Genomic DNA, 14,078 nt, shown 5'->3' with positions numbered 1-14,078 from the left:
TCTGTAGAGGCTTCTTAGTCTCGAGTATTGTATTATTAGACAGGCTCCCCCTGTCCTTTCCTCCACTGTGCTTTGCTAATCCTCTAAACTCCATGTCACTTGTTTTCCTTTAGCACACTACCTAAAGCACTATACCCCCTACTCAGACGGATCACATAGAGATTGTTATACGAGTGCTGCTCTAATATTAGTGTAAATAATAGCTGATCTACACAACAGTAAATAGTTCACACCACATCTCCCGGATCTTTGCCCATTGTACAGGTCCCTGAACTCTATCACTGTAGTGGTTACCTCTATTTGCTCACACACCAAGCCTATTTACTGTTCCTTATACTCACCTTACCTCAAAATCTGACCATCTAAAACCTCACTGCTTTCTAGTTACAACTAACAAGACCTCCCTCCCCAACAAGAGGCTTATCTTTTGTCCATCCTCTCGTAAAAGTGTCAAGTTGGGCTGAAGAATACGGTTAATACAATATACAGTCTAAAGATCGCCTATCTCCTCTCTACCAGCTGTGACTGTAAATATCATAAAAAACTCTTATGCTGTCATAAACCATTTTGCCTCCTCCTACAACTGATTACACATACACAATAAAAGGAGAAGGTGGAAACGGAGAACATCAAGAACCTGAAGGAGCCTGCACCACTGAAATTCACAGGTATTATACCACAGAAGTTCACAGCATAAACCCAGGGAGTCAGAACAGATCAATTTTAGAAGCTGAGGCCAACAAGAAGAGTCTCACAAACAATGGGAAGGCAAAGAAACAATCCCCAAATGGAAGAAAAAGCAGAGGCTTCAGAAAGAATGTTAGATGAAATAGAGGCTAATCAACTATCAGATAGTGAATTCAAAGCACTGGTAGTCACAAAGTTCAAAGAGCTCACGATGAGCTACCAAAAACTACAGGGAAGCTACAATGACCTCACCACAAACTATATCAACATGAAAAAGGAAATAGAAACTATCAGCAAGGGACAAGAGGAAATGAAGAATACAATCTCTGAATTGAAGAACACAGTAGATAGTTTCAAAAGTAGGATAGAAGAGGAGGAGGATGGGATTAGCAAGCTGGAGGACAAAGTAGAAAGCATCTCATAGAAAGAGCAGGAAAATGAAAAGAAACTTAGAAAGAATGAAGAGGGATTAAGAGAAATACAAGACAATATGAAACGTAATAATATCCGAATAATAGGGATACCAGAAGGAGAAGAAGAAGAACAAGGAATAGAAAGCATATTTGAAAGAGTAATGAGAGAAAATTTTCCTAATTTGATGACAGAAAAAGTCACACAAATCCAGGAATCATGGAGAGTCCCAATCAAGAGGAACCCAAGGAGGCCCACTTCAAGACACATCATCATCAAAATGGCAAAATTCCAAGACAAAGAGAGAATCTTAAAGGCAGCAAGGGAGAAAAAAAGAAGTAACATACAAGGGAGCCCCAATAAGGTTAGCTACTGACTTCTCAATGGAAACACTCCAAGCAAGAAGAGAATGGCAAGAAATATTCCAAGTAATGAGAACCAGAGGCCTACAACCAAGGCTACTTTACCCAGCAAGGCTCTCAATCAAGATAGAAGGCCAAATAAAGAGCTTCCAAGACAAAAGAAGTCTAAAAGAATATGTCTCCACCAAACCAGTCCTACAAGAAATACTAAAAGGACTACTTTAAGGAAAGGAAGGAAAAGTGAGAGACAGAGAAGAACACAGGTACAAAAATGGCAATGAATAAGTACCTATCAATAATAACCTTAAATGTAAATGGATTAAATGCTCCAATCAAAAGACACAGAATAGCTGAATGGATAAGAAAGCATGACCCTCACATATGTTGCCTACAAGAGACCCACCTCAGGACAAAAGACCATCACAGACTAAAAGTGAAAGGCTGGAAACAAATTTACCAAGCAAACGGACAAGAAAAAAAAGCTGGGGTAGCAATTCTCATATCAGACAAAATAGACTTCAAAAAGAGGACCATAAAGAGAGACCCAGAAGGTCACTTCATAGTACTCAAGGGAAGAATCCACCAAGAAGACATTAACATCGTAAATATATATGCACCCAACATAGGAGCACCAAAATATATCAAGAAAATCTTAGAGGACTTCAAGAATGATATTGACAGCAACACAATTATAGTTGGGATTTTAACACCCAACTATCAAAAATGGACAGATCTTCCAAACAAAATATCAATAAAGATATTGTGTCATTAAACAACACCCTAGATGAAATGGACTTAACTGATATAGATAGAGCTTATCAAAGAAGCTAAATAACATTCTTTTCAATGCAATGGAACATTTGGAGCTAATCAGGAAAATTGATAAAAGGACTGAATTGGACTAGAGGAAATCATGGAGACTGAATGGTATGCTACTAAACAATGAATGGGTCAAGAATGAAATTAGGGAAGAAATCAAAAAGTTTCTGGAAACAAATGAAAACGATCTCACAACAACCCAAAACTTATGGGACACAGCCAAGGCAGTCCTGAGAGGGAAGTTTATAGCAATACAGGCCTACCTAAGGAAGACAGAAACATTTCAAACAAACAACCTTACTCTACGCCTGCAAGAACTGGAGGAACAACAACAAAAACAGCCCAAAGCAAGTAGAAGGAAGGAAATAACCAAGATCAGAGCAGAACTAAATGACAGAGATTAAAAGCACAATCCTAAGGATTAATGAATCCAGGAGTTGGTTCTTTGAAAAGATAAACAAAATAGACAAGCCTTTAAGTAGGCTCATCAAGAAAAGAAGGGAACAGACACAAATAAACACAATCAGAAATGAAAGAGGAGAGATTACAACTGATACCACAGAAATAGAAAGGATTGTAAGAAATTACTATGAAGAACTGTATGCCAAGAAATTTGAGAACCTAGGGGAAATTGACACATTTTTAGAAAAATATAATCTCCCAAAACTCAATGAAAAAGAAGTAGAAAACCTGAATAGACCAATAACAGCAAAAGAAATTGAAGCAGTAATCAAAAAACTCCCATCACACAAAAGCCCCGGACCAGATGGGTTCACAGGAGAATTCTACAAAGCATTTAAAGAAGAGCTAACTCCCATTCTTCACAGACTATTCCAAAAAATTCAAAAGGATGGAAAACTCCCAAACTCCTTTTATGAAGCCAGCATCATCCTAATTCCAAAACCAGATAGAGATACAACAAAGAAAGAAAACTTCAGGCCAATATCGCTGATGAACATAGACGCTAACATCCTCAACAAAATATTGGCAAATCGCATCCAACAATATATCCAAAAGATTATACACCATGACCAAGTGGGATTCATCCCAGGGATGCAAGGATGGTTCAACATTCACAAATCAGTAAATGTAATTCATCACATAAACAAAAGCAAAGACAAAAACCACATGATCATATCAATAGATGTGGAAAAAGCTTTTGATAAGGTCCAGCACCCATTTATGATAAAAACACTCAGCAAAGTGGGAATAGAGGGAGCATTCCTCAATATAATAAAGGCCATATATGAGAGACCTACAGCCAATATCATACTCAATGGGCAAAAACTAAAAGCTTTTCTACTAAGATCAGGAGCAAGACAAGGATGTCCACTTTTACCACTTCTATTCAATATAGTATTAGAAGTTTTGGCCACAGCCATCAGGCAGGAAAAGGAAATAAAAGGCATCCAAATAGGAAAGGAGGAAACAAAACTGTCACTGTTTGCAGATGACATGATATGTACATGGAAAATCCTATAGACTCTACCCAAAAACTGCTCAAACTAATTAATGAATTTGGCAAAACAGCTGGTTACAAAGTCAATATCCAGAAATCAAAGGCATTTTTATATACGAACAATGAATCAGCAGAAGCAGAAATCAAGGAAAAAATTCCATTTGATATAGCAAAAAGAAAAATAAAATATCTGGGAATAAACCTAACCAAGGAGGTAAAAGACCTGTATGCAGAAAACTACACAGCACTGAAGAAAGAAATCAAGGAAGACACAAACAAATGGAAACATATACCTTGTTCCTGGATTGGAAGAATTAACATCATCAAAATGTCCATACTACCCAAAGCAATATACAGATTCAATGCAATACCTATTAAAGTACCAATGGCATATTTCACAGACATAGAACAAACACTTCAAAAATTTATATGGAACCATAAACGAGCCCGAATAGCAGCTGCTCTTTTGAGAAAGAAGAACAAAGTAGGAGGGATCACAATACCTGATATCAGTATTACAAAACTGTATTACAAAGCCACTGTAATCAAAACAGCCTGGTACTGGCATAAAAACAGGCACATAGACCAATGGAACAGAACAGAGAGCCCAGAAATCAACCCAACTCTCTACAGTCAATTAATATTTGACAAAGGGGGCAGTAACATCAAATGGAGTAAAGATAGCCTCTTCAGCAAATGGTGTTGGGAGAACTGGACAGCTACGTGCAAAAAAATGAAACTTGAGCACCAACTTACACCATACATCAAAATAAATTCAAGGTGGATAAAAGACTTAAATATAAGCTGTGACACCATTAAAGTCCTAGAGGAGAACATCGGCAAGAAAATCTCAGATATTCCACGCAGCAACATTTTTACCAATATGTCCCCTAGAGCAAGGAATATACAGGAAAGAATAAACGAATGGGATCTCATCAAAATAAGAAGCTTCTGCATGGCCAAAGAAAACAGTATTAAATTAAAAAGACAACCAACTGTATGGGAAAACATATTTGCCAATGATACCTCAGACAAAGGTTTAATCTCCAAAATATACAAAGAACTTACACGACTCCACTCTAGGAAGACATCGAACCCAATTAAAAAATGGGAAAAGGACTTGAACAGACACTTCTCCAAAGAGGACATAGAGAATATCCAGAGACACATGAAGAGGTGCTCAATATCGTTAGCTATCAGAGAGATGCAAATTAAAACCACAATGAGATACCACTTTACACCAGTCAGGATGGCTATCATAAACAAAGCAACAAACAACAAATGTTGGAGAGGTTGTGGGGAAAAGGGGTCCTTAGTTCACTGTTGGTGGGATTGCAGACTGGTACAACCATTATGGAAAACAGTATGGAATTTTCTCAGAAAAATAAAAATCGACCTGCCTTTTGACCCAGCAATTCCACTGCTAGGATTATATCCCAAGAACCCTAAAACATCAATTTCAAAGAACCTATGCACCACAATGTTCATAGCAGCACAATTTACAATAGCCAAGAGTTGGAAGCAACCAAGGTGCCCATCAGTAAATGAATGGATAAAAAAATTGTGGTACATATACACAATGGAATTCTATGCAGCAGAGAGAAAGAAGGAGCTACTACCCTTTGCAACAACATGGATGGAACTGGAAAGCATTATGCTGAGTGAAATAGGCCAGGCATTGAAGGACAAATACCATATGATCTCACCTTTAACAGGAAGCTAAAGAACAAAATAAACAAGCAAATAGAATAAAAACAAAGACACTGAAATAGAGAACAAGTGGGCAGCGACCAGAGGGGAGAGGGAAGGGAATTTAAGGGGAAAAACGGGGAGGGATTTTGAAGAACAAGTATGAAAGACACAGGGATGAGGACTGTGGGGGGGGGGGAATGGGAGGGAGGTGGGGAGACGGGACGGAGGGGGGGCTGGGATGGGAGAAAATGACAAAAAAAAACTGTACTTGAAAAATAACCAAATAAATTTTTAAAAAATTAAAAGATTACAGCTTTAATTTCATATGTAAATCTGTTAATTGTGAATTTAAATCCATATTGATTTCCTATACATTCATTTCTATTAAAATCATATCTATGAAAAGTAAAACTGTGTGGGGACGACTTTCCTCACAAGTCCCCCTGGGTTCCACAGATGAGAGTAAAGATGACAGAGACATGATGTGATCTGCTTGGGGAGGAGAGGTGGCCAGTTTCCCAGAGGAAAAAGGCCTTGAGCAGTGGCCAGTTTCTCAGGGGAAAAAAGGCGTTGAGCCCCTTCCTCTAAGGGCTTTTATTGGGTTGTAATACATAGGAATACAGGGCGGCAAGGATCAAACAGTAGATAACATTTCAAAGAAATCTGAGGGCTTAGTATGAGTCAGTCTGTCAGGAACAGAGTTTTAGAGTTTCCTGCTCGAACCCTTAACATATGAATGAAAGCACTCTTAGCAGAGTAGATTTCACAGGTTTATCAGGAAGTCTTTGTGATGCCAGGTTTTTCCCCAGGACATGCTCTAGCAGGTCAGGGAGCTGTACCCCTCCCCATCAGGTATTCAGGCTTAAGGGGATTAGAGCCAGGAAGCACTTCCCCAGAGAACATGGGGACTTGGGCTATGTCAAAGAGGGGGGGCACGAGAGTCCATTGCTCTTTGTTGCAGCACCCCCCGCAGTCCTTCTATGAAGGCCTCCCAAGTGGTCATGTCTGGCCTAAATTGCCCCTGCTCTGTGAGGGGTCTTACCTGTCATTGACTTCCAACCAAGCTTTAGGAGCAGGGAGAGGAACTGAAGCAGCGTTTGCTACCAGAGACAGGCTTTGTCTCCTGTGGCTGGCATTCCAAAGGTCGTCTCTCACCCTTAGCCACAAGGGGTCGAGATACAATTCCTAGAACCAGGCAACAAAACTGGAGCACCTTGAACATTTTAAAAATCACATTGTTTCTCTATTTCATTGCTAGGTTGTACATCTTTGCCTAGAAAGTGAAAAGACTTCTACTTTACTCCAGGCTCTTGATTTCATCCCCAGTCAGGCACAGAAGACCTTGATCTTTACCTGTTCTGTAGCCGAAACTGAAACAGTGTGTAAGGTGAGTCCTCCACACATAAAATGTTCTTACTGTTTAAACTATGATTGAATTTGCTGAAGTAGTTAAAGGTTTGATGGGGGAATCAAATTTTACAAGTTCAGCATCAGTCAGAGTGGGTTCTGCTGCAAAGCAGTGGTAGCTGTGAAGACGAAGAGCAGGCCTGACACTGAGGGGAGGGACCAAGTAGGTGGAACAGCCTTTCCACGGAAGCACAGGCCCCTGGGGCGAGGTCAGGGGGGCGGGAGGGGTAGGGCTGGGCTTCGCATTTTGTCTCCGGGGAGCAATGAAAGGATACTGTTCACAGAGACAGGCCACCCTTTATTTAAGAAAATACAGAAGGTTAACAGTAAATACATCATTATGTAGCCAGAAAAGCCAAATAAGTTGACTAGAGATTTATTTAATCTAATTATGTATAAATTAACAGTAAAATGTAGAAATAAGGCCAAATATAAAATACAATAACAAAATCAGTAGTACCTCCACATTTCAGCAATGGTGAACTAGCAGGTGTAACTAAGAAGACAGTAGTGCCATGGTTGGGTATATACACACACAATTAGCCTCAAACAGCACAGGTGTGAGCTGTGCAGGGCCACTTACCACATGGGTTTTCCCAGTGACTGCATTCAGTGCTGTGAATGCATTTTCCTTATGACTTTAACATTTTCCTCTGGCTTTATTGTTACAATGTAGGATACAATACGTATAACATACAAAATGTGTGTTAATTGACTCTGTGTGTTAGCAGTAAGGCTTCTGGTCAACAGTGGGCTAGTAGTCATGTTTTGGGGGAAATCAAAAGTTATAGGTAGACTTTTCACTATGTGGAGGGTCAGCACCCCTGACTCATGTATTGTTCAAGGGTCCACGGTACACACACACACCTGTATGGGTGTGTACACCCAGTGTGCATGTGTACCCACGGTGTGTGTGTGCACGGTGTGCATGTATACGCACAGAGTATGCACGTGTACACCCAGTGTGTGTGTGTACTCCCAGTGTGCACGTGTATATTTGGAAAGGAAGGAAAATAGTTTTAGCAAAATAATGTCAGTTTCACTTGAGCAAGTTTTTAGATATAAACTGTAGAATTTTGGCAATATATTTATGTAAATTACCAGTCATAAGAATTATTTGTCCAGTGAGCTAATATGCTCACAGATAGTTTTCAATGGTTTATCTTGATGATTATTGATACAACAATTAACTTCAAGCTTACGTTCTTGACTGTGACCTGGCCTTTTGGTTTCATCTTTAGGTAGTAGAAAGCTGTTCAGTATTTTGCTTGAAAATGCATAAAGAAATGGTTTTTGATTTAAAAAGTGTATTAGAACAGTGGAACAAGAAGTTAAGTTCTGGCTCTCACATTGTATTAGGTAAGTGTTTTAACTTCTCCGTAATCCACAGAAGGCTGAGCGTTTAAGAAGCATGTCTTTTATAGATTTCCTCTCCAAATTCCTTACCACTTCCCAGATTTATTGAGAATTTACTTGTCATCTTAATTTCAAAGTGAAACTTCACCACGGTAAAAATGTAACTGCTGAAGTGGGTCTGGGTGCTCCCAGGGCCCCGGGTGATTAGGCGGCCGCCACCTGCAGTCCGAACAGTGTCCCTGCAGTTGCAGCGGAGGGATGCTGCTGTCTCATCCCTGTGTACACCTGTGCCTGTCGTAAGGGACTGTGAAATTTAGCGTTAGAAGTTTAGAAGTCAGAGTTTATAAAGTGTAAAATAGGCATGGGCAGCCTAGATTTGTAATAAAAAGAGGCAATTTTTTAAGCTAAAAGAAGACCACTTTTCTCTGGAATTTAATCACTGGGCTGTGACATTGTTTGGAAAAAAATGAGACAGAGGTTTCTTTGCATGTAAAACGCAAACTACAACAAAGCAATGTGTGGAGTACCATTGCTGAGATTGCTCGGCAGGGGCGGTGCCGCAAAGCCCTGGCTGCGCCTGACGCTGTCCGGTTCCTTCCTTCCAGCCCTGACCGACGACTGCACGCCCCTCTCAGCCATCACCGACGCCACGTGTGTCATCCACTTCACCTTCCCTGCCTCGCCCAGAATTTTTGGTGAACGCCTGTATTGCATGTCTGATCATTTTCAGAGTTTAACTGAACAGGTTTGATGAACTTTTATGACATTTAAATATTCCACTGTGCAATAAAAATTCAGAGTCCACAAGTGTTGTCCTTGAGTCTGGTATGGATGACCCACTTCCTTTATTCACCCCCATTTGAAGGGTTCTCCTGCAAAACAGGGAGATACAAAAACCAGATCTGTCTTGCTGCTGACGGAGAGGAGCGCAGGCCATGCTGTTGGAGTTCTGCGCTACTTGGAGAGAGCAGACGCCAAGATCCCGTCGGAGCTGTATCAGTTTACTGCAGGGGTTCTCGAAGCTAAGGAAGAGAAAAAAGCCAGAAGGCCTCTTTGTCCATGTCTTAAGGCTTTTGGATTTTGCAAGTAAGCCAGTCATCTCCTTTTGTCATTGAGACACACAGTAAAGTACACAGATGATCAGTTCACAGCTTGCTGAATTGTTACATATGTATGCTTCTGTGCAAACCAGCACCCAGCTCTGAAGATCATACATACATCGCAGTGTACGTGTCCATTCTTCTCCTGATGGACCTGTGGGCTGTTTCCAGCTTAGTTGGGCTTTTATGTAGGAAGCTCCTATGATCATTCTTCTACCTAAGTTTGTGTAGAAAATGAACCCATTTCTCTTAGGTATATATTTTGGAGTGGAATTGCTGGGTCATGGGATAAACATGTTTAACTTTGTCAAAGTGGTTGACCATTTTATGGTTTAGTCAGTAATGTGTGAAAAAGTTTGAGTTCCTTCATATCCTCACCCACAATTAGCATCTGGGGTGTAGTGGAAGACCGCTGTGATTTTCACTGTGTTCCCCTAATAATTAATGGTGTTGAATGTCTTTTCATATACTTGTGGGACATTAGTCCATCCTGTTTTTTGTGGTGCACCTGCCTGTTCGGGTCTTTTGCCCACTTTTTAAATGGAGTGTTTATCTTTTTCTTACTGGTTGGTTTGTGTGGTTAATTTATTCTGGATGTAAGTGCTTGGTCCAATACATGCTTTGAGAATATCCTCTCCCAGTCTGTGTCTTGTGTTTTCACTCTTTGGATAGTCTTTTGATGAACAGATGGTCTAAGTTGTGACAGAGTATTTTATGGCTGCTGTTTTTTGCATCCTTTAAGAAATACTTGCGTGTCTGTAGGCCATGAAGATAGTTTTCTGTATTTTCCTCTGGAAATGTTACAGTTTTAGCTTTCACATTTAGGTGTATGGTCCACACTGAATTGAGCATTGTGTGTAGTGTGAGATACTGGGCAGTTTCCTTTTCCCAAATGGATGATTACTTGCTCCAGCATCATTTATTTAAGTCACCATTGTGCTCTCACTGAGTCGGTGCCTTTCATTTAAACCAGATGATGGTGTATGTGGCCCATTAGTGTGGACTCTTTCTGTTACATTGGTCTTTTTGTCCTCACACCAGTTTACTTTTTTCTCAAGTACTGTAGCATATATTCTAATGAATATATGAATATATATTTGGTATATGAGTCCTCCAACTTTGTTCTTCCAGGTTGTTTTGACTGTTGTAAGTCTGTTGCATCTCCATATGCATTTTAGAACAGTTTTGTCAAGTCATTGGAAAACTCTGATGGAATTTTGGTAGCAGCTGCACTGATGCTGTGAGTAAGTTTGGAGAGCTTGGGTGTCCTGACAGCCACAGGGCCTCTCTCTGGTCCAGATGCAGTGCCATTGATTGATAGATGGAGGGCTGGGACTAGGTAGCAGGTGTCTGCTATGCATCTGTTAAGCTGAATTTAATGTTAAGATAACTGTTACCATTTACTTTTTAAAATATATATTTATTGATTATGCTTTTACAGTTGTCTTATTTACCCCTTCATTCCCCTCCACCCGCATACCCTCTCCCACCCACATTTCCCCCCTTTAGTTCATGTCCGTGTGTCGTAAGTTCTTCAGCTTCTACATTTCCCACACTGTTCTTACCCTCCCCCTTTCTATTTTCTACCTACCATCTATGCTACTTATTCTCTGTACCTTTTTCCCTTCTCTCCTCCTCCCACTCCCCTGTTGCTAACCCTCCATGTGATCTTCATTTCTGTGGTTCTCTTCGTATTATAGATGTTGGCTTAGTTTGTTTCTTTTTTTGTTTTAGGTGTGGTGGTTAATAACTGTGAGTTTGCTGTCATTTTACTATACACGTTTTTTATCTTCTTTTTCTTAAATAAGTCCCTTTAACATTTCATATGATAAGGGCTTGGTGATGATGAACTCCTTTAACTTGACCTTTTCTGAGAAGCACTTTATCTGCCCTTCCATTCTAAATGAAAGCTTTGCTGGATAGAACAATCTGGATGTAGGTCCTTGCCTTTTATGACTTGGAATAGTTCTTTGCAGCCCCTTTTTGCCTGTAAGGTCTCTTTTGAGAAATCAGCTGACAGTCTGATGGGATCTCCTTTGTTGGTGACTGTCTCTTTATCTCTTGCTGCTTCTAAAGTTCTCTCCTTCATTTTAATCTTGGCTAATGTAATTATGGTGTGCATTGGTGTGTTCCTTCTTGGGTCCAACTTGTTTGGGACTCTCTGAGCTTCCTGGACTTCCCTGGAAGTAAGTCTATTTCCTTTGCCAGATTGGGGAAGTTCTCCTTTGTTATTTATTCAAATAACTTTTCCACTTGTTGCTCTTCTTCTCCCCCTTCTGATACACCTATGATTCAGATCTTTAAACGTTGGAACGTTTAAAGATGTCCTGGAGGTTCCTAAGCCTCTCCTCATTTTTTTGAATTCTTGTTTCTTCATTCTTTTGTTTGGTTGTTTCTTTTTTCCTTCCGGTCCACTCCATTGATCTGAGTCCCAGTTTTCTTTCCATCACTATTGGTTCCCTGTGCATTTTCCTTCATTTCACTTAGTTTAGCCTTCATTTTTTCATGTAATTTGCAACCAAAATCAACCAGTTCTGTGAGCATCCTGATCACCAGTGTTTTGAACTGTGCATCTGATAGGTTGGCTGTCTCTTGGTCACTTAAAACCATTGGCTCTGGGGCTTTAATCTGTTCTTCTGATTGAGCCATTTTTGGTCAGGTCGCACCTGTTATGTATGAGCGGTAGAGCCTTAGGTGTTCAACAGGGCAGGGCAACCCAGTGCCTGGGTTGTGATGCTGTATGTGGGGGCGGGGTCTAAGAGGGAACACTGGTGCTTGCTCCACTGTCATATTTCTGTCCCTTCCAACACTTCCTCAAAGCAAGCTGGGCCCTTCTGGTGCTAATTTTCATGTGGGTGGGCTTGTATACATTCTAGGACCCTGTGGGTCTCTCCAACAAACTCTCCTGTGAGGCTGGGAGTTTCTTCCTGAGCGGCAGCCCCCACAGATGTTTTCAGTCAGTGTTTTGAGGCTTTATTTCCATGTGCTTGGACCCTGGGTTGCGCAGTCTGTCTTGCTCCCCAACCTGGCTTGGTTTTTCTGTGCGCAGATGTGGGACCACCTGGTCAGCCAGCAACCTTGCGCCCAGTGCCTGGCTTCACAATCACTGCCTCTCTGGGTCTGCCCATTGCCACCTGTGCCTGGGGTCTGCCAGCTGCCGTCTTGTGTGCCTGAGATATCTTTCGTGACTGGTGCCACCACTTTTTGAGCTGCCACTCCTCTCTGTCCGGCTGCCCAACTCGGCCCCTCTTACTGGTCTGAATGAATGGTTCGTTGTCAGACTTCCATACAGTTCAATTTTCTGTCAGTTCTGGTTGTTTCTTTGTTTCTAAATCATTATCCTTATTTTGGTTGTGTGAGAAGGAACAGCGTGTCTACCTATGCCTCCATCTTGGCCGGAAGTCCGACATTTACTTTTTAAGTTTGTTACATTAAACAGCTTATTGTCAGCAGTTCCCATTGTGCCTCTAAATAGAATGTTGACTTTTGAAACTGAAACTTCAACTATTTCTAAGTTTCGGTGAAGGAATGGCTTCTGGTTTGTTGTGGATTATGGTGATATGTTTCTGATTCAGAGTCTTTATTTTGGAAGTCCATTTTCACTTATGTGTTGCATTTAAGAATTTCTAAAGAAATAATAAAGTAACTCTGTCCTTAATTCAGCATTAATTAAATTTTAAGATCCTTTTCTGTTTCTGTTAGTGTCATCTGAAGTATTTAATATGCTTACTTAACTTTTAAAGTGTCAAGTAAAAGTTCTCTTATTTCAAGTATAGATTTTTTTTCAGCTTTTAAAATCCAGTTACTTTTTTTCAGAGACAAAAGGATTTGTCCTGATCGACACCATGTTAATCCAGAAATAGACATGCCAAGGAAATTATCTGATCAGGCTATACCAACATTTGGATACATTAAAGTAAGTTCTCTTAAAGATCCTTTTGCTGAATGAGGAATGGTCATTTTAATGAACAGATTTTTTAAGCAGTAGAATCTTAGTAGACTATGATTGCAACTCCCAGGGGTCAGCATTAATATGCCACCATTAATCTGGTATTAGACATGGTCCTTAGAAGGCCCCCAGTTTATTTGGAAAACCAAGATCAAATTGGGAAAGTGGATGAACCCCTTTCAACAATTTAGGGATTTTTTGTTGTATTTTCAGAAAGAATGTTGGTTTTGGGGGGAGGAATTTTAAAAATAATGCAGTAACTATGTGAATCTTTTTAGAAAATCAGTGATTATTCCATTGAGGAAAACTCTGAGACACAGATGGAATTGCTGTATTAAGAGCTTGTCACTTTATTTTGAATCCTTTTTATTACTTTCTTCCTTTTTGAGTTTGTTTTCCTTTTCACCTTCCTTTCCCTGTGGCATGTTGTTGTGCTGTGCTCACTGTCTGGGGCACTGTGACAAGTACTGCAAATCTCAGAACAATGAGTCGATCCTCTCACCCCTCCGGAAGCCGGAAGTCTGAAATGCAGGTGCCTGTGGGCGGCGCTGCTTCCAGGGACTGGGGAGGGCAGTTCCTCCCCCCCCCGCCCCCCCCCCCCCCCCCCGTCTCTCGGCTCCACGTATTAGCTTGTAGACCCCAGTGTCTGTCTCCATCTTTGCATCATTCTCTTCTTCTCTCTGTCTCTTAAAAGGGACCCTTTTTTATCTGGGTGGGTATAGGGCCCATCCAGGTAAGTCAGAATCATCTCCTCATCTGGAGATCCTGAATTCCATCTGCAAAGACCTTTTTCCAAATAAGGTCGTAGTCACAGGTTCTCTGGGAGTTTGCACAAG

General features: G+C 40.7%; 1 protein-coding gene across 1 annotated transcript in view; it reads left to right on the top strand.

The window, feature by feature from the left end:
• Positions 1-14,078, top strand: part of TDRD12 (tudor domain containing 12) — an 80,528-nt gene that overhangs the window by 58,024 nt on the left and 8,426 nt on the right. Inside the window, exons 17-21 of the mRNA XM_053670530.1 lie at positions 6,689-6,817; positions 8,079-8,196; positions 8,799-8,938; positions 9,059-9,279; positions 13,110-13,209. Coding sequence (XP_053526505.1) covers positions 6,689-6,817; positions 8,079-8,196; positions 8,799-8,938; positions 9,059-9,279; positions 13,110-13,209 — 708 coding nt within the window. The remainder of the gene's footprint in view (positions 1-6,688; positions 6,818-8,078; positions 8,197-8,798; positions 8,939-9,058; positions 9,280-13,109; positions 13,210-14,078) is intronic.

This window comes from Artibeus jamaicensis, unplaced genomic scaffold (genome assembly GCF_021234435.1).
Source record: "Artibeus jamaicensis isolate MK-2021 breed Jamaican fruit bat unplaced genomic scaffold, CSHL_Jam_final contig_589, whole genome shotgun sequence".
Lineage (NCBI taxonomy): Eukaryota > Metazoa > Chordata > Mammalia > Chiroptera > Phyllostomidae > Artibeus > Artibeus jamaicensis.
Note: the sequence above shows the minus strand (reverse complement) of the source record. Positions and strands in the feature narration are given on the sequence as shown.